The sequence below is a fragment of the Electrophorus electricus genome, chromosome 17, assembly GCF_013358815.1.
Source record: "Electrophorus electricus isolate fEleEle1 chromosome 17, fEleEle1.pri, whole genome shotgun sequence".
Classification (NCBI taxonomy): Eukaryota; Metazoa; Chordata; class Actinopteri; order Gymnotiformes; family Gymnotidae; genus Electrophorus; species Electrophorus electricus.
In genome coordinates, this window is record NC_049551.1 from 17,568,780 (window position 1) to 17,589,474 (window position 20,695).

The 20,695-nt window shown below is 41.6% G+C and overlaps 3 protein-coding genes across 6 annotated transcripts; all 3 read right to left on the reverse strand.

Annotated features, from left to right (window-relative positions):
• On the reverse strand, window positions 1-5,246 carry purbb (purine-rich element binding protein Bb). Its single transcript, XM_027020628.2, has one exon. It carries the CDS (start codon window positions 4,844-4,846, stop codon window positions 3,953-3,955), a length of 894 nt encoding a protein of 297 aa, XP_026876429.1. The 5' UTR covers window positions 4,847-5,246; the 3' UTR covers window positions 1-3,952.
• Window positions 5,247-6,486: 1,240 nt separating this feature from the next.
• il1b (interleukin 1, beta) lies at window positions 6,487-8,635 on the reverse strand. The gene is made up of 7 exons (XM_027020770.2): window positions 8,563-8,635; window positions 8,422-8,455; window positions 8,163-8,220; window positions 7,890-8,070; window positions 7,507-7,674; window positions 7,046-7,182; window positions 6,487-6,946 (listed from the first exon to the last, which is right to left on the reverse strand). The coding sequence occupies exons 2-7, from the start codon at window positions 8,451-8,453 to the stop codon at window positions 6,707-6,709; spliced, it is 816 nt and encodes a 271-aa protein (XP_026876571.2). The 5' UTR covers window positions 8,454-8,455; window positions 8,563-8,635; the 3' UTR covers window positions 6,487-6,706.
• Window positions 8,636-12,473: 3,838 nt separating this feature from the next.
• LOC113583841 (metal transporter CNNM3) lies at window positions 12,474-20,458 on the reverse strand. Of its 4 annotated transcripts, none has more exons than XM_027020432.2 (9): window positions 18,843-20,458; window positions 18,605-18,748; window positions 18,318-18,476; window positions 17,376-17,545; window positions 16,547-16,643; window positions 16,169-16,299; window positions 15,777-15,903; window positions 15,465-15,529; window positions 12,474-14,540 (listed from the first exon to the last, which is right to left on the reverse strand). In XM_027020432.2, exons 1-8 carry the CDS (start codon window positions 20,233-20,235, stop codon window positions 15,480-15,482), a joined length of 2,271 nt encoding a protein of 756 aa, XP_026876233.2. In that variant the 5' UTR covers window positions 20,236-20,458; the 3' UTR covers window positions 12,474-14,540; window positions 15,465-15,479. The 4 variants fall into 4 exon arrangements, 3 of the variants coding, with proteins under 3 accessions (XP_026876233.2, XP_026876226.2, XP_026876234.2); XR_003411353.2 differs by having other exon boundaries at window positions 14,523-14,540; window positions 15,757-15,903; XM_027020425.2 differs by lacking the exon at window positions 15,465-15,529.
• Window positions 20,459-20,695: the final 237 nt, after the last annotated feature.

The window sequence follows — 20,695 nt, forward strand, 5'->3', positions numbered from 1 at the left end:
TTGTTTTCCATCAATTATAATTTCCTTTATTCTGTTACAAACATACATAGCATTTTCTAAATATAGACTTGTAAATCTCCATTTGAAAAACTGTGCAGCCATAGGGAAATGGATGGCTACCCAGTCTGTGGTTTACAGGAGGCAGGCTGAGTTTAGGGGGTCAGTTAAGAAGCAGCAGTACTGCAGGGTCTGTCTTCATGTCATGACAGAGTTCCTACTGCAGGAATATTTACCATGTCTGCCTCCCCACCACTTCGAGAGTGAAGGGAGGGAGGGATACGATGCGCATGAGACGAGACATTGAGGATGCCGAAAACCTGAGTAGGAACCGGACACGGGCTTGCTGTTCACATTAAAATCTCTGGTTACATCATCAGATTACTTGGAAAAATAACCATTTCTCAGACTTGAGAAAGAATGTTCCATAAATTGCTAAGTCCATACTTGTATGTCTAAAATAGTCCACTAGCACATTTGCTGAGCTCTGTAGAATGACCTGGAATAGTAAAGAGAAATCGTCCCAGACAGTCATCATTTCAATATAGGAGAAAACAGTTTGGACATACGGGAAGGGTCAACAGAACCTTCACATTCCCCAACCTTGAGACACAGGAAGACAAATCACCCAGTTACGGTGAGGAAACTGGCAGGAACCAAGTATATAAACCCATTCCAGTGTATGTTCCTTCCTGTTATCACTTCCATCAAGACACAAATTATTAAGAAACTACATGTTAACTTTTGAAATAAGATGTAGTGCATACTAGTAAGCGGAATATCTGGGCTTGCCTTGTATAACAGATGTTTTACTTTAAAAGCATCCACTACCTCTTAAAAAGCAAACAGTAAGTGCCTCTTTGAACTGTACTAATAATTTAAATTTGTTATGACAGACTCATATATTAAAAATATTACCATACACTACTACAACCACATAGATCTCACAGGCTTACAACTTGATCACTATTTTTCTTTCTTGGGAAATGAAGTTGTGTTGATGGGGGAGTGGGGCTCTCTCATTTTACAGCAGCTGAAGAGCTGGGAGAAATGTCTCACCAACAGCTGCTGTGTTACGCTTGGCTGGCTACCGCCCCAGCAAGGCCACCGAAAACGCTTCAGGTGTTCCCCGCAGCTGTCTGATGTCAACTTAATAGTCTCAACGGTCACCAAATGCATCCTGAAAATGGCTAAAAATGTCAGTGTTCACTGTCCGAACAGTGAATGGTCCAAACATTACCAATTTGATGTATGCATGTTTGGTGCAGTCTTGCTAACATAGCATTTTTGGGAGAGGGAGGGGTGTGTGTGTGTGTGTGTGTGTGTGTGTGTGTGTGTGGGGCAGGCTTGACGATCAAGCCCTTGTGTCTGTCTGCATTTGCGAGCTAATGGCACAGCTGCCTCCTCTGCCACCAGCGCAGGAACACTAGCTTTCCCATGCCTCTTACATTAAAATAGCCAGCCTTAGTCAGCTCACTGCTGCATATGAACAGCTGCTGCAATTGTAGATTCAGAGAGAACCCCAATGGACAGAGCAACCAGTACAAAGCACACACAGAGACAGAAAACCAGCATCTAGACAGAGCACACAGACACAGAGAGAGAGAGAACCAGCGTCTGGACAGAGCAGTCAGTACTGATTTTGCAACTGACAAGTGTGCCAAAACAAGGTTTATACAGGAAACCCATCAGGTTACATCTGGCATATTTACCTTATTGTGATCTATCTGTCAAAAAATGTGCTCTGTGGTTGGACTTAAGTGCATCTTCGGCAAAAAAAAACAAAACAAAACAAAAAAAAAACATTTAGAAAGTGTTGAGTAGGATGTTGATAGTTTACAGCAGGACACATAATGACTGGAACAGCTGCCATTTGACATGAAACAGTACAAGTCAGTAGGGATGATAAAATGTGATTTTATATATGAATGCAAAACACTGTTGTGCCTCCAAATGATCCTAAAATCCTTTGCTGTGAGAAAAAACAAATATCCAGATATACATCACTCTATAAACTGCACCGTATTTCCTGGGACGTTGTCTCGCCTAATTAAAGTGTGACAATGAAATGTGGCAAAGAAATCAACATAACACACCTTTACTGTTCACGGTGATGAATCATCAGTCTGCTTGGTAATTCACATATTCTTTAGAAGAAAAGGAATATACATGACCAGTTTTCTGAACATTCACACTAGACAACACCTACAGATGTAAAAGGTGCTTAAGAACTCACATCATATTTTGCTTTCCCATTAAAATCATATTTAGGATTGAGAATAAAGTGACAAAACATGAGAACATCAACATAGCAGCATACACTATGTTGAAGGACTTAATAACTTAACAGGCAATCAGATATGGGCATGAACAACAACATAATTACTAAAAGGACCAATTGACAGACACGAGTGACGTTTTTATTAAATGTCACTTTAAGGGGAAGTTTTAAATTTTTTTTGATTAATAATGAATAAAAACCTAGTGCTGCCTGTTAGCATGACACCATACCAAACAGGAACATTTAAAAAAATGAATTGTTAATGTTCCCTGTTAGCAAGAAATCTTGCCAACCAGGAAAATAAGTTTTTTATTCATTGCTAGCCACTTTAGCATTGTCTGGTTTAACTTTCCCTTTAAATGGGGTAATTTTGACAAAAAATACCACAAATTATTGGGTGAGCTCAACACAAACGTACATTCCATGTGATGAGTAAGGAATGAGATTTACATATTATGAAATAAACTGTCACAATATATCATACCAACTCTCTTTACTTACACAGAGGTTATACTCTTCCACAATTTTTGGAAAACAAATACATTGGACATTTTTCCATTTCATATCTTATTTTTTTTTCTTTTTTACAAAACTGCCTTTCCGGCTTTAATAATTCTGTAATACACATATATTTTCTATTTTATGTATTAAAAATATGCTGGTTTGTTCAATTATTCTGTCAAAGTATAATCTGTCAAGTTTTCTAAACAAAAAAAAGAAAGGGAACAAAAGGAAAATACTCCTCTATGCATTCTGTCCTTTAAATAAAAAAGGAGTGTGGTTTCATTGCATTGACTCAACGGGTCTGTCCTTATACCTACAGGGAGAAATGACTTATTACTTTAATGTGGTCATTAAGTTTGGACCCAAATTGGAAAAGACAAATGCTCTGATAATCTGGTTTCACTTCAGTGCCACATTCCTTGATGTTGCGGGCAAAAGCACTCTGCATTCTTCACACGTCTCACTCAACCCCCTTCTCCTGTCATGTGTGAAGGTGGGCTTCCCCAATCTGGCCTTTAACATGTCAGTATACCAATTAGTCAGGCTTCATGTAATAGACTATGTCATTAGTCTACAGTGTAATTTCTCTAAAGGTTTTATTGTAAAGATTCCTATGGCTTATAAACTACTCTCCACATCAAAGTCAGTAGCCTATACAGCTATCGAATGGATGGACAAGTTTCAGAGAGTTAAAGTCCTTTGATTATCGCTGTCTTGCGCTTCAACAGGACTCCATCCAGACTAATGAATGTCTACGCTCACACATTTCTTATTAAATATACTGAGCAATATGCATCCTTTCCAACTGCTTTCATTCACATGCACTTACTGCCTTTTAAATTCAGCAGCATTAGTGTTTGATATTATAAAAGTTTAAATTATTATCTCGAACAATTAAACTTCTGGTTTGGGACAGGGCGGTTTCAGTAATAAATCATATTTCTCACCTCATTAAACATCACTCGCTCATGGCTTTAGGCGGTTTTCTTGAAATCCCCAAACGTCATCACATTAACTTCACAACCTCATTATCTATATTTTCTGTCAAATTAATATCACGCCACAATATTTTAGTAGGCTATTTAGGTCCGATTCATCATGCACTTCTTCGGTCGTTTCTGCGTCTCGTAACCAACTCTCAGCAGATCTGAGGTGAACTTCTCGACTCCATCAGTCATCCTCCACGTCTTCACCCTCCGACTCTTCCCTCCGCTCGTACATCTTATCCCGTTGTCTCTCCTGGATTTCTTTCATCTCCTCTGCGTATCGGCAGAAAGCGCCACCAAATTTACTCCAAGCTTTGAAAGGAATCGTGATTGAGTTCCGGTAGCTCGGCTTTACCTCACTGACTCGCAGGAACACCCCATACTTGTTGGACCCGACATCAAAAAAGAAGCGCTTGGAGTCCACCATGATGGAGGTGCCCTCGGGCAGTTCGCCGTAGCTCCCCGCCGCGGTGCCTCCGCTCAGCTCTTCGTCGTCTCCGCCATAATCATCTATAAGTTTGGCCAGGGCGTCTCGGAACTCTATCAAGCCCTGCGCCGGGAGTGCAATAGTCTGGCCGGCCTGCATGCCACCCCCGGGGCCTCCGACCCCAAAGCCGGGCCCTCGATTGACGGTCTGGCGGATTCGCAGGAACCTCCCCCGCTGATTCTCCTTCAGATCGAGGTAGTACTTGCGATTTTCTCTGACTAGGAACTCGCTTTTTAACGCTCTTCGGGGTCCACCGTCGTCGCCGCCAGAGGACTGCGCGATCTGCTCCGGGCTACTGGGCCCCAGCTGCGCGTAGTGCTCGATGAAGTCGCCCAGGTAGTCGCGAAACTCGGCCGCCACGGACATGGAGAGGGTCAGGCGGCTCTTCGAGCCCCCGGCGCCCACCTCGGCTATCTTGATGAACCTGCCCTTCGAGTTCTGCTTGACGTCCAGGTAGAAGCGCTTGTTTTGAATGTCGAGTCGCTTGGACGCCAGCTCCTGGGTCTCCTGCTCCCTCTGGAAGTGCGGGAAGCCCCCGCCGCCTCCACTGCTGCCCCCGCCGCGCTCACTCCCGCTGTCTCCATCCGCCATCTTCACCGCCACCAGCCACTTCTCCCTCGCACGGGGACACCAGCACGCCCGGCCAGTTTACGGGTACTGAACCTCTACTACGGCATTGGCCTCAGACGTGCCAATAACACACAGACGCGCTTCCAGACTGGACGGTCTGCCTGTCATTAACATTGCAGAGGCGGGTCCACGTTTGCTATTGGTGTGAAGTCTTTTCACTTCCTGTCTTTGCGAGCGGAGGCTTTGAAGGAGAAAGTGCGTCACGGGGTGATTCAGGACCAGCGAGTGTTATTCACCCCAACACAGTTCACACTGAACACACACACTGAACTGAACACAGGTCAGCTTTTCAACCAGTGTTTTAACCACCTTCTTCGACACTATTGACGAGCGTCAAATGACGTTCACAAAATTGAGGTCATTTTATTCACCATATTTGGATCATCTTACCATGATCCAATTTTAATAGTAGGCTAAAAAGTAATTTGGAATTATATATTTATATTTTAAATACATTTTCACAAAATATTACTTTAAGGCATTTAAGTACATCAAATTTAGGCTACTACTCCTATTTGATTACTAAATTGAGGAATAATGCCATAATGAATTTATTCACCGTTTCTGCACATTGACATGTTAGCATCATTAGAATGCATGGATTTTATATTGCCTGAAGTGGAGATTAAGTATAAATCTTTTGTCTTTGTGTATTAATACAGTTTTGATTAGACTACTATTATGTATTTGATTAGACTACTAATATGTATTGCGTAGAATCTGCATTTGTTAAATTGTATTTCCTTTTGTATGTCCTTACAGATTATAGATTACCGCCAAGGTTATGACGATTTTCTGCAATGCAGTTCCTCACAATCACCACATGGGAGCACTAAAAACTATCGGTCGCTTATTCTCGAGCAATGGTATTCATGAGTGCATGTTGAACGCTATAATGTCAGCTAGAGAATCTTGTTTGCTGATTTAGTGTCTTATGATTTGGATTTATTCACTTTCTAATAATAATAATAATAAGAAGAAGAAGAAGAAGAAGAAGAAGAAGAGAAAAGGTTATGATGATGGTTAATAATAATAATAATAATAATAATAATATTATTATTATTATTATTATTATTATTATTATTATTACTGGAAAACGGTGCTGTAGTATAGCCAACACTATTTTCCTTAATTAGCACTTCAGCATATTTCCTTAATTAGCACTTCAGCAGATTTTTTTTTTTTTAAACCAAACTGTTTCTGGACAAAAGGATTACAAAGAGTTTCTCAACGGCAGGCAGACCAAGAACTCCTTCCACTCTATAGAAGGAACACTTGTGTTGCTTGTCTTAGAGAGCAAAAGTAGACAGGCACATAAGTCACACACATCAGGAATACAACACATGCATTAAATGTTTGCTAAAAAATTCCAGGAATGTTTATGTATGTTTAATATCAATATATTCCTCGAGAAATATATCAATAATATTTAAATTAATATCAAAATTGATTCTTAAATTTTCTTTATGTATTGAAGTATATATATTGATGGATTTATTGATAAGCTGCACATTCCTGGTTTTTAGGACCACCGAGCAATTTCAAACTATTTCTGGGGAACTACAGAAATCTTTTTGGACACAAAGCATGTATTTGTCAACACTTTATTTCAATATTACTAACAAAATAGAAATACATTTTACAATAAATAATAAATTATGTAGAAAAAGTAAAAAAAATAAATACATTAATTATGTTTGCATATATGCATAAATCAATTAACAATCAGATTAACAAAATTCCAATAACAGATTATTAAGCTTCTGGTTTTAAGACTGTACTTAGTACATACTTTACTACTAACTGGTTTTCTGATCAAATCTAATTATCAAACACTACTGTCTTATCATAGAGCGTGAAGACCTTGAGGCGGGAAGCGTCATTCTCTACGCACATGTCCACGCATTCGTGATCTGCCTGGGAGGTACTAATGAACCAGCCAGGATACTTGACTGATTCAAAGGTGTTCACGGAGTTCCCTGTGCCCCTCCTGAGAAACAGGACGCGATCCATGTCGTTGTTTGCGCTGATCGTCTTCAGGGTGTCCTTGTCATTTATTTCCTAGAAGAGACAGAAGGTGTTACCTCTGCTATTCAAAACAGGAACTCTCGCAAGCCATGTGAACACTGTGTGCAGGTGCTGTCATGGGTATGCACGTACTTCAATACTGAGGGTAGGGGTTCCAGACACATTTGTGCATGAGAGGTACAGCTTGCTTTTTGCAATTCCCAAACAAACTGGCTGGCCTCTTAGGTCAGAGCACCTCGGTGGTGTGTAGGATGACAGGTGGAACAATACTGTTGAAAGCAATTCAGGTCTATTAGTTTAGGGTCAGCCTGTTTTACAATACATGAGTCAAGGGTGACAGTGGCCAGAAATCAGACTAACGGGGAACACAGCAGTAGTTATAGTGACAGAGTTATAGTGATGAAACTGCAGGGGTAAGAGAGACAGATACAGAAGAAAGAGGTGAGTGGGCCTCCCATTCACAGTGTCTAAAGGCTTAGGAAGTCTAAGTAAAAGAGTTAAGAGTCAAAAAAGGGGGAATCAAACTCAGTATTCAGGCCACATCAGAAATTATTATGAGCATTTATTATTATTGTGAGGTAAAGGAAGTTTACCTCTTCTGTGAAGGTTTCCACCCTTCAGTGTAACAGCCTGAAGAACTGGAGCAATTGTACTCTTCACCAAGCTCTTCTGGAGCTTGTCACACACCGTACACTCCATGACATTGTCCTGCTTGTTGTAAGTCTTTGATGCATCACAACAAACCACGTTGGCCACACTCTCTGTGAGAAAGAGAAGAAAGAGCTCCAGCATTAAGCAAAACAAAATCAAAAGGAACCACTCTTTCACAAAAGAGATATCTGACACTTTTTGTATCAGAATAGCATTTCAGCTGATATTAATATTGCTAATAGAAAAAAGCAGAGAGAGAGGTGTAGGGGGTCAGATACCCCTATTATTATTAATATTATTCTTATTCTTATTAGGGGTCAGATACCTTCAACCACACTGTCCATGAAGATATTAAACACTTCATGCTCGGTGAACATTGTAGACTGAACTTTATGGTGGGTCTTAAACTTCTGCATGGCGATGATGATTTTCACCAACTGCCCCATGGTAGTAGGCTTCTCCTCTATCTCAATCTGGACGCCTTCATGCAAAGCACATCTGCAAGTCTGCATAAACAGGAGTCCATTGTCAGTTAAGATAATGATAGTCACCATGCATAGCATGTCCCTAAGGATTTTAAAATTAGTAGAGGATTTACCATCTCAGAATAGTCTGGCTCATCAAAATCCATGTATTCAGATTTACTTTCGATGCAGCTGTAAAAACAAATTTAAATAACATGTAAATAAATTTTATATGAAAAGTTTTTAAATAAATCATAAACAATACTTCTGAAGGCATCATAGGTTTTGTGTTTTTTCAGTGCATATCAGCACTTTTCAAATTCAGTTTCTAATTGGCATACACATCAAATCAATCAATCATGATTAAGTGTTTTATATAAAAAAAAGACTTACATTTCTAACTCGAACAAATCCTTCTGTGCCATTTCTGAAAAAAATAGTTCTACATTAGGATTTTTGTTGGTTGATTAACAAAGAAACAAATAAATAAAAGTTTAAATTAATTAAGTCAAATTGAAACATCAAAGCACATACCTGTACTGAATGTTAGGGCCACTAACTTTAAGAATCCTTAAACTGTCTGCAGCTTTGCTTTGTTATTCTGCTGATAGAAGGACTGGACTGGAGTACTTCGTTTTATAGTCTTAAAGTGGGAAATTTGTACAGGAAGTGTGTGTCATAATGTGATATCTGTCACTAGTTTGTTCCGGATTTGCTTTAGGCTATATTAAGATTATTTTAACACTTTATTTAAAGAAATTAAATATTTTAACCGTAACCCTCTCTTTACATTAATATCACACACATATAATCTGCACCTCTTTAAAAATCCCACCATGCAGCTTTCATCTCATCTAAGGTTTTAAGACAGAGGTGGGTCATTCTGGCCTTGACAGCCTGACATCAACAATTGGTGGTTTTGGTGCTTAAATAGGTTAAGATGCAGCATAAATTACCATGGCGATGTAAGTTAGCACAGAAACAAGCAATAAATGTCCATTCCAGTTTTCTAAAATTTCTAGTCTGATTTTCAACGGTTTGCGTGTCTGAAACTCATCTTGCATAAGAACGTCTGTCAAGGGCAATGGAGAAGTAGTTGTCTGGGGTGGAGGTGTGCTGGGCTACAGCAGGGGACATCAGGGGGTGGTGGGGGTAGCCATGGCAGCTGAAACTGGTTGGGGCTCAGTAACATTGTGACATCAGGAATAGGTGAACCTGATTACATTATTATTACATTGTGTTACATTGATGGAAAAGAATCCAAATAATTCTAAAGGGTTCTGAAACCTTTCCAAATTTTAAAAATGAAAGGGAAACAGTAAAGATTTGGAATTCTACACCATCACGGATTTTCAGAGTTTTCTATAGAGCATTTTGTAGTCTTTCACTATTACCATTATGAGCTTAGGAGTTTACGGTTAGTTAACACTTCCTTATTTTAACATTTTAAAAATATGAAGTAAGCAGGAAAGTTTCATACTAATGCAAAAGCTCACTTTCACATGCTTCCTCTTTTTGTGCATTAATTACATTACATTTATCCAAGGCAACTTACAATTATGACAGAATACAACTTGAACAACTGAGGGTTAAGGGCCCTGCTCAGGGGCCCAACAGGGACAACATGGTGGTGGGGGCTTGAACCAGTGACCTTCTAATTACAAGTCAAGTACTTTAGCTACTGATTAATTAATTCTTAATTAATTTCTTAATTTCTCAATTAAATTGTAACATCTGTCCATTCCAATTAAGTGAAATACAGTAACAGTAACAGTGACATACAGTGACATATATGGTCATTGGATTCCGTCAACATATTTACAATCACAAATGATTTGCTACTATTAGATGTACTCATCTATGGCTGGGAAATTTCAGTTAGTAAACAACAGTGAAATCACACACTTGCACATACTTTGCACAATAGCTTCCTCTTTTGTTGTGGGTTTTTTTGAGGACATATGTTATTCCATAGATTGCATCATAAAGGACACACTCCGTAAGCTGTGATGAAGGCTATTTTCAACAGAAACAGCCCTCATAGCAGTGACAGAATAACTTCATGTTGACAAAGCTGCCAAACTGCATCTGCCTTGATTCTTGATTCACAGTAAACCACAACACTCTCCTCTCTGTTCTCTCCAGGCTTGGTGTGACTGGCTTTGCATGGTTTCAGTCCTATCTGGAAGGATGGTCCTACCAGGTAACCAGGAGAGGATCCGCATCCAATCTATGTAGGCTGTCCACTGATGCTACTCTGTTAGGCCTTCTTCTCTTCTCTTTGTATACTTGTTCTCTTGGTGATGTAATATATTTTCATGGCTTCTCCTGCTATACCACTGCTATACCGATGACACCCAATGAATTATTTCTTTCCCTCCCTCTGACACACAGGTTTCCGGATGTATCTCAGCATATTTGACTGACATTGCATCATGGATGACAGCCCACTGCTTGAAGCTCAACCCCAGTAAAACCGAGATTCTGTACATCTCAGGAACTCCCAGACCTTACCATGACATCACAGTTTCTTTGTAGAAATTCCTTGTATCACCATTTGAAGCTACTCAGAGTCTTCAACTTTGGACAACCATTTTCATTCAAACTTCTCCATGTGTAACGAAGGCTACCTGCTTTCATTGTGGCCTTTGTTCCCATTTGCCTGTGGGATTCCACGTATATATCCTTGTGGTTTGCTTGGTGAGATGGATTAGTGATGTCTCATGTCAGCAGCACATAGACTAACCAATCTCTAGTTGTGGTAGCAGATGTCAGAACACGAGTCATTTCAGTGTTAGTCAAGATTTTGGGTTTCAGAGTAGCTCCCACATCCTCATAAGTCCTCCACTGTCATCTTGTATGAGTATTCTGTATTTCAATAGCCCACTTTCATCACCTGCACTCACAGCATCTGACCCTTGTTGATCCAGGCAGCATCAGAGCCAGCATTTAGACATTGTTAGTGAGGTTAAGGACCTTGCCTAAGGGGTCACACTGGAGACACCCTGGTCAGGATTTGAACTCCCAATCTCCCATACCAAAGTCAGTGGTGCAACCCAGCCCAACCTAACCAACCACTATAGCATAGTAACACTTCCAGAACACCTTTCTTCCATCTCTGCAATATGTCTAAATTGGGGTGTTCAAGTTCAGATTATTCTAGAATGTCAAGTTATTGAGAATAAACACGCTTGACCACACTAGCCCTGTTTTATAAGTAGCACACAGGCCACCAGTTAAATCTGCATCAAATACAAACAATTACTGACTAATATGTACCTCTGACCTCTAAAGGTCTTGTCCCTAAGAGCTCACTTAACTTCATGCAATATATATTTGCAGTAATGCTTGCTATGGAACATTTTAGTAGCCTGAAGAATGAACCAAAAAGAAACCTGCAAAGCCCACCTGTGATCCTTACACCTAAAATCCCTGCAATATGAATAGAACAGAAAGGTGACTTCTAGTGGCCCAACTCTAGATTACAAGATGTATACAACACACAACTGCAAGTTTTAATATATTTGTGACTATACTACAAACTCACATTTATCACATGTTCATAATCTATTTAAAGGTCATTTCAAAACATTGACAATTTTTATTCAAGCTTTATCTACTGTAAAAAGTACACAAAGTATACCAATTTAAAAAATGAATTCCAACTTAAGTGGGTTTAGTGGGAATGCATTTGTATCAGCACAGCTGTTGTATTGTATGCTGTATTGTATGTACCGTTATATGATGGCTACTCTTTTCTAGCTGCATTTCTGTCATTATACAGGCCAGAGCTGTATGAGCAAACAGGCCTGTCCATGTCCTGGGGGCAAATGTTGGTGCCCCTCTGGCATGATCTCTCAGCACACGCTACACGTATGAACTGTATGATGAAGTAAACACATAATTTAAACAATGCTCATGATAAATATCTTAGATGTACATTACATGACAGTAAACCTGTTTGCAGTATATATTTACACCACACTGGGCGCTATGAAGCAGTCAAGCAACATCACACAGGGCTCTTCTGTCTACATATCACACCTCAGCGGTAACCATTCATGAATTTGGGTTGAACCAACCATGAAAAAAAGAGTGATAAGCCAACAAGGCTGTACAATAATGTGTGATCACCACCACCTGCTTCCTTCACTTGGTCACACAGACACTTGCCATATTTATAAGTTGCTAGAAGTGGAAATGTCTATATTTTCATCATTATTGCAAATTCATAATAGAGTAAGTTATTTGCTGAGAGATATTTTTGAGCCTACATCTCAAACCTTTATAATCATGCATTCATACCATGATTCTGGATCTTATTGTCCACTTGTCCGAGTTAACAGACTACATTTGTAACTGGGGCTAAGATTTATTGCACCACCTAGTGGTGGAGCATGAAACTCGTTATGTCCAATATCACCATTTTAAACAGTTTCAAACAGTTCAAAGTACAGCTTGCACACTGGTCTGGTTTTATTTCCTAAGAAACAGTTGAAACAGAGCATTCAATGCAACAAGCAGTATTCAATGTTACAGAGAGGTTTAGAATTACTACTACAAAAAACAAAACAAAAACAAAAAAACGCTGTTTACAATTGTTTTGTACCTGAAGAAAAAAAAAATATATATATAAAAATTAAAATCATCTGCCAGCAATTATTCTCCATTGATATATTCTATCATTTAAGTAAATTAATATACAGCAATCTCTATCCTACCAAAAAGGAAAGAACAGCATTTTTCCAGATAAATACAGTAGAGCAAGAAAGTTTTACTATATACATTCATTCTTAAAAGAGAATACAAAGCAACAGTTCAACAAAGAGTACAATGAATTTTAACATCTTAAAAAACATTAACTTGGGATTACACTCCGAGTTCATTACAATTAGATGAACAACATTCATTCAAAAATAAAATGACCCATGGAAGTGCATTTTTCAGTGTTTATGAACACACCAGCTTAGTGATCTGGAACTTATGCATCCAGAGCAAAGACGACACCAGTCCTGCTGAACCAGAGCAGACGGCTCCAAGATGTCTCGCTTACATACCCATTACCAAAATGACCCCAGAAAAAGTAAAAACAAATGAGAGATCATTAAGTTGTGAATCCATCTGTTTCCAGCCTCAAACCTTTTCCAAGACAAAGACCATGGCAACACTGAGGTCATGCAACCCAAGCACTTCCAGACAGGTGAATAGGGGAATGTCATTGGCTTTGGAAAAAACACCATGTCGTAACTCATGTCTTGCAAGGAGTGAAGGTACCTGGTAGTAGTGAATCACAGGCATCTATGTGGTTCACCATGTGTGAGAGCACATAGAGGATGGATAGTGTGATCGACATTTGTGCAAGAAACCCAACATTAGTGCAACAAGAGTTCAAATCAGTCAGCATCTCACTTATATGAACAGATTTTAATCTCTTTCCCACAAACCCACACATATACTGACCCACTCAAAGTTATGTCTCAATAATGATCTGAGAGACACCTTGTAAATGTTACATGATGATCCGCTGATCAAAGGACAGGGAGAGATATATTTAGAATTAAAAACAGATCCCAGAAAAAGTACATGAACACGTTCAAAACACAGGCAGCCTGTTGTCTGAATTTAGCAAATATATGCAGGGTCAGGAACATCAAACTGTCCACTCCTGTACACAGTGACTAGCTGAACATTCACCTCATATTACAGCAATACTGTACTTTGCACCCAGACTGCATTTCTATCTACACCTCATCTAAAGGGAAAAGATATTAATTCTCTTGTTTTCTGGAGGGTCTCAGAATAACTACTGCAGTTAAAGCTGATTAACATGCAAAAATGCATCCATGAAACTTTCACTTCTGTTCTACTTGTTTATTAGTATACATTTTGGCTTGCATGTAAAATGCAAGGTGGTGGCGGGGGGTTGTTATAGGTGTGCTGCATATTCCGGACTGACAGGTGTTCCCAAATCCCAGAGCAGTTCCTGCTGCTCTCGTCGGCACTGGCTTGTCCTTTAGGCACATAAAGATGCATATCCAGAGGGCTCAGAGTTGTATGACCATGCCGCATGCATCACTCAAGGGGCGCACAAATATATTTGAAAACGCACACGTGCGCGCAGACACACACACACACACACACACACACACACACACACACACACACACACACACACACACACACACACACACACACACACACAAATTGCGCAGGATACTTTAAACCAGTAGGGGTGCCGAAGAAAGACTACGAGACCTGGTGGAGGATGCTGACAGTAGGGGATGCCCCATCTCAAACAAACAAACAACCCACAGAGCTTCACAACATCTGTAAAAAAAAATCTGTGCGCTCCAGACATGGGGAGGAAAAAAAAAAGAATGACGAAAGTCAAGCTGGACGTTAAAAGGCAAACCTTCTTGTGAGCTGAAGTTAAATCGCTTAGACAGAAAGTCAGACAGCTTCTGTAAGGGTCAGAGTTTCCTCTTCCCTGCATTCCTGGATCCTGCTTGCACCTGAAAAGCCAAGCAAAGTGGAGGGGATACATGAGATTCCATCGCACGATCGGGCACGCCCGCATGGGCACGCTCGCACGCGCTCACTTGTATAGTGCTGCTTATTAAAGAACAAGCGCCCATGAAGATCACCAAAAGAAGCCAAACGTAATGACATAAATTAGTTTAAAATAGAAGTTTAAACATTAGATTAAAATGTAATCAAATTACATAAACAAAAATTGAAAAGTACAAACAAACAAATGTATAAAAAAAAGAATAAATTAATAAATAAATAGCAGCAATTTCAGAAGCCAAGCACCATAGGATAACGTGGGCCCCTTGCACTCAAAACACTGCAGATGAGATTTGACCACAGTGGAGTGTGTAAGACTGGAGGACCAGAACAGCTGAGTGAAGACTTGGCTTATTACACCCAAGACGACAGAAAAATAAAAACCCAAATACTAAATAAAACTACCAACAAGCCTTTGGTGCTTGGTCTGTAATTTAAGGAGCATCACTGCAACAGCACCAAAGCAGTAAAATATAAAAATAATCTACAGTCAGAAAGACACACAAGACACAAACGGTGCCAAAAAGCAAAAAGGTGAGATTCTGGGGTAAAAAAGGATTTGAAGCATTTTGAGGGCTCAGATGGGTACAGATGTTAGAACCTAGCTGACTTCAGTGAGGTAGTTAGGTTCACATAGATGGAAGCAATGCTTCATTACAACAAGAAATGATATCTTAGCCTCACAGAAGGGAGGGACCCGACAGCTACCAAGACAGCAACATCTAGAGTTAACGATGTTGAGGGAACATTTTCAGAGCAAAACGAGGTGCGCACGTGATGCTTGTAGCCCCTGGGTGAAGTCTCTGTGCAACAGGCAGGAGTACATTTAAAGTGCTCACACTCATGCTTAGAACTGAACCTGCAATTACCTCATGCAAAGTATACTAACAGTAGTTGTCAAATGCATCAAAGAAAGAAAACTGAAGAGGAAAGTCTAGGTTTGTAGTTAGGGAGAAAGGGTAAATGGAACAAAATGGCACGAAAACAGAGAGAAAGTCTTAATTCGAGGAACAGTTGTAAAGGTAAAATAAAAGAAACAGCTTCCTTCTATAATTAGCTCATGTGTAATCAGCAGTAATATCCATGTGCCGAGTTTATCATGGCCAAGTTATTTGCACTAAAGCATGTTTAAATAAAAGGTTGTGTTGGAGAGGTCCATACCCGGAGTCATAGCTCTGTACCTTGGGTAGAGTTCTTCTCATTTAGGAGTTTGGTCTGGCTGTTGGGCAGGACCTTATTAACAGGCAGGCCAGGGCTTTGTGCTACCCGAGATGCCATCAAGGCATTGAGATACTGCAGGCGGGTTACCTGAGGGGCAGGAACAGAAATCCCAGCAATCTTAGACACTGTACCAAAGAAACAGGACTTCATATTGTGTGTGTGTCTTTTGGACAGGTGTAAGTGTACACTAGAAACCAGATGAAGGTTGTATTACATATTTAGGCCTCTCATCTTATTCGTTAACAATAATTATGTGTGTACTGGCACTGACTGAGATCACATTATAAAAATAGCAACAACATTGACTGCTCATTTGCATCATCACGGAGCTGATCTGCCTCGACCTGCTCACCCTAATGATCTGCAGGTCGGCGAGGGCTCGGACCGTGTAGTCAGGACAGTAGCTGGATGGGCTGGTGGCCTCTCCCAGCTCAAAGGGGTCTCTGGGAGAGCGGCACTGCGTGGAGACTGGAGACTGATGCACTGCGTACACACACAGAGGGTCGGTTTCCACCCCATGCAAGTGCAATACACCTGACCCCGGCTAACTGGCATCTTTTAAAGACATCGATTAACTAGATTAGCTGTCGTGGTGAAGATCCAAGTCAGCAGAGGTAAAACAGGGACAATGACCACCATCCTTGCACTTATGCATAAAGGTCAGTGTGACGGTGATGCCAGTGAGGTAGTTGTGGAACGCAAAACGGTAAAAACAACAGTGATGACATACCAGAGGAAGGTGCAGTCAGAGCCGAGACGCCGTAGTAAGTAAATGCACCATTCTCAAACTTTAAGCCCTCTTTTCCAATCTCTACCTCCACACGCCCCTACACACACACACACACACACACACACACACACACACACACACACACACACACACACACACACACACACACACACACACACACACACACACACACACACACACCAATGAAAGCTTCTAATAAGAGCCATGTCAGAACTTTGCTAAAGGTATGAGTTTAATCAAAATAACCAATAATAGAATGAGGAGGAGGATGATGAAGGAGCATGGTCATCTATTTTATTCTCCACCACTGCCTCCATGTTGACTGCCTGGGGAACTCCTGGTAATGACACACACATGAATTTTCCAAGCATATGTCTGACTCAGCTCATAAAAGGCATTCAGAATTTCCTGATGGGTCAAATGGAAGGAAGTGTAGTTCTACCAAACTGCATTGAACTGGATTTGCTTGCAAGCTAACTGGTAAGACATTTACCAGTAAGTTTACCCCAGTTCAGCTCAAATTAGTGCTACCTAAAGTAGCCTGAAGCTAGCTTGCTAAGATGGAATACCCAGAACCACTCCCCTATCAGGACAGTGATACCCAGAGCATTTCACAAGTCCCAGGGCCTGTGGTGCCATTTACGGACAGGCTCATCATCTCTGAACTTTGTTTTACAGCACACCAGTCAATATCCAGGGGACTCTTACTGGTAACCCAAGTGTTCACTATCTTCAACACTCCTACGAGATGACAGATGCCCTGAAACGCATGACTTAGCGGCAGCACTTGTACTTCCGCCCCACTCACCTGCAGTAGCAGAATAAAATAGTCCACGGGGTGGTTCCGTGTATACAGGTAGTGGTCAGGACTCAGCCGGTTGCTTGGGTCAAATTTCACTTCTTGGTTGACGTTCGGGTGCCGCAAGAGGTGAAATAGCACTTTTTCTGAGACACGCTGGGGACTGAAATGCTCCACCTCTGGAAGAAGATGGTGATATGTAAAGAGAAGAGTGAACCGAAATGACGGCTAGTAAAGATCGGGTTCAGTGTCCATGAATCAAAAGTAAATCACAAGGTAGCTTAATGCTCAGTCCTAAATATTCATAACCTGTTTTCAGGACTGAAAACCAGTTACAAATAAATAGTTTGTACCAGGCAGATTTGGATGATGTGTACAGCAGTACTGCTCAAGGGCTAAACCATCAATTCACCTGTGCTGCCTACTGCTAAATATGGAATATAAAAAAACATGTTTAAGGTTTTGGGGGCAAGCACAGACCTGCTTAGCCAACTTTAAGAGGATCTGAGGATCGCCCAAGACCAAATAATTCAAAAGAAAACAAACAGGTGGCTGCAGACACCAAACCCAACACAGCTGTCACATGCCATGTCCAAACTAACCACAGAAAGCAGTGTTTAATATTATTTGGCAGGGTCCAAAATAAACACTAGACAGTTTCTAAATGTGGGTAAAATTTTGCTTTGCTGCAAACTAAATAAAAATATAAAACAGGTCACCAGCAAGTGGCTACTTGCACAAGTTCTTTTGGATCTGAAATATACCCTAATGCAACACAACACAATCCTGTGGGTATTAAAAATATTCTCGCTGGTCATTTTTACCTAGTTTATTTACCCTTCACAGAAACGTCCATTTTGAGTGCTGCTACAGGGCAAATCTAATCTAATCTTGTACACAGAGACTTGCACAAACACCTTCACATAGAATAGGGTGTGGTTTCCAGCAGACCTCTGGAGAGAAAACGATGCGTGGCAAGCAGCAGCTGAGGAGACGTCCGGATCTTAGGCTCGCCTTCAGGCACCTTGAAGAGGGAGAACTCCTCCCGCGTCACACGCGGCTCCAGAGGAATCGCCAACGGGGCCAGAGGACGCTTCACTTTCATGTTCACTGCAGAAAACCAAACAAAACACACAGAGACTTAAAGTGAGGCCTGACAATGGTCTTCTAGGGACAAATATGCTCAGCTGTTTAAAATTCGGAGACAAGGAGGTGTCTGAGGTAAATGTGCTCTCCACCGTAGCCATCAGACTCGTCCAGGATCTCTGACTTTATGATCTCCTCGATGACGTCCTCCAGTGTGACCAGTCCCAGCACCTCATAGAAAGGGTCTCCCTCGCCCTCATTATTCACTCTCTGCACTATGGCCAGGTGAGAGTTTCCTAAGGAGAAAAAAGGAATCATGACCACAGAGCATCTGTAAGGAGCAAATAACCTCCTAGTGCTTCTGAAGAAGTGTATTAAAAATTAAGTTACCTTTCTTGAATTCCTCAAGCATAGCATCCAACTTGGTGTCATTAAAGACAAAATGCAGAGGGTGATTATAGAATTTTGTGATTGTTGTCATGGGTGTGCAGTCTGCAGGGTCTACCAAGGCCAAATCCTTTACATAAAGGATTTCTACAATATTTGACTTTTCTTCTTCATACACAGGAACCCGGGTGTAGCCGCTCTGCATAATCTCAGACATGGTGCTGAAGTCCAGCACTGCTGTAGATGGCAGCATAAAGCAGTCTTTCAAAGGGGTCAAGATGTCTTCAACTGTTTTGGTCCTCAAAGTACCTCGACGGAATTCCTCTTTAACGAACTCGTTATAAGGATCATTAACGTTAGACCGGATCATCTCCATTATTTTCTCGCGCACACCACACGTGCTTACGTCGCGGTGAAGGGCCAAGTCGAGAAGCAGACCGAGGGGGCAAGACAGCGGACAAGTTGCAATCAAACACGTTTGGGCTAGCCATATCATGCCCGGAGCGATCTGGAATCCATAGCCTGAACTTAGTATGTGGGGTAACAACTCGCCAAGCAAGAATATGAGAGCACCACACGTGAGTACAGCGGGTAAGACGGACCCAAACGCGCGGTAAACAAACACACCGAGTGCAGCGTGACAGAGAGCGCATATCACCAGTAACGCGCACACCAGAAAGTTGCCTCTCCTCCGAATGGGCTCGAGGCGCTTGGCGACCCGTCTCTCGTCTTCAGAGCCACAGCTGTGGAGCACATACAGCTCCACGGGATCAAGCCAAAGCAAACTTAGGTTTAAACTTCGTATCACCCCACAAATAAACACGAGTACAATAATGATGATGGCGAGACCCCAGGTGGGAACAGCATCGGGTGGTAAATCGAGATACTTTACACGGAATCTGTCTGACCCAACTGATTCCCAGTGCTGCTCTTTAAATATGCACAAGTGGTGGAAAGCCGGCCGTTCGCCATCCTCTTGTTCGGCTGCAGAGAGCTTTCTTTGCACGGTGTGAACTTCTATCAGGCCGCTGATTTCTTCGTCCGCTTCAAACTCCCCGTGGACTTGGAAAGCGGAGGAATTTCTTAGACTCTCGTGCCTGCAGGGATCGTCTGCGAGCCGCGCAGCACCTGCCTGTTGCACATCTTTAGCGTCTCCGGCAAACGCGAGCCTCGGCCAAGTCCCGTTAGGTGGGCAGTCACCAAATAATCTGAGTTTGAAACTAGATCCGTACGCAGCTGTAATGACGCTTCCGCGCATGTACACTCGATCGTTAGCCTCCTCTAGTCGCAACCCGAACACGTGCGGCAGGGTCTGCCGCCTGCAGGCGCTCGCGCTGAGCGCGCACAGGAGCGATGTGATCCAGCAGACGCGCGCGCCCGTCCAGCCGGCCACCATGTTGGACTGGGGCAGCTCGCGGTCTCCAAATCATGTGACACCGCAGCGCCGTTCTGCTAGCCTCCTACTTTTCTTCTCGTTTCCACGGAAAATAACCAAAAAAACGTCCTCGCTTTCACCGCCATGTTAGATTTAAGAAGTCCGAAGACCTTAAAACTCTCGCGCGATTACTCGCCTCATCCCCAGTCTAGAGCAACAACAACAGTTTTATGGCGGAACTACGTAATCCTTCATGGGCCAATGGGAGCTGCGATCTTCGTGACCAATAGGAGACCCCGATAACAGGGACGCCACGCCCACTGTGGTGTGTTAGGTAAACGCCACATAAACAAACCGGGAGCGGAACTTGTCCGCGGCGCCTCTTAGTCCAACAGCTCACTGAGGACAACGAGCTGATGGTTAAGACTATTTATGTCGAGAAAAGGGCCGCATATGCACAAAGGAAACATGTTCAGATTGT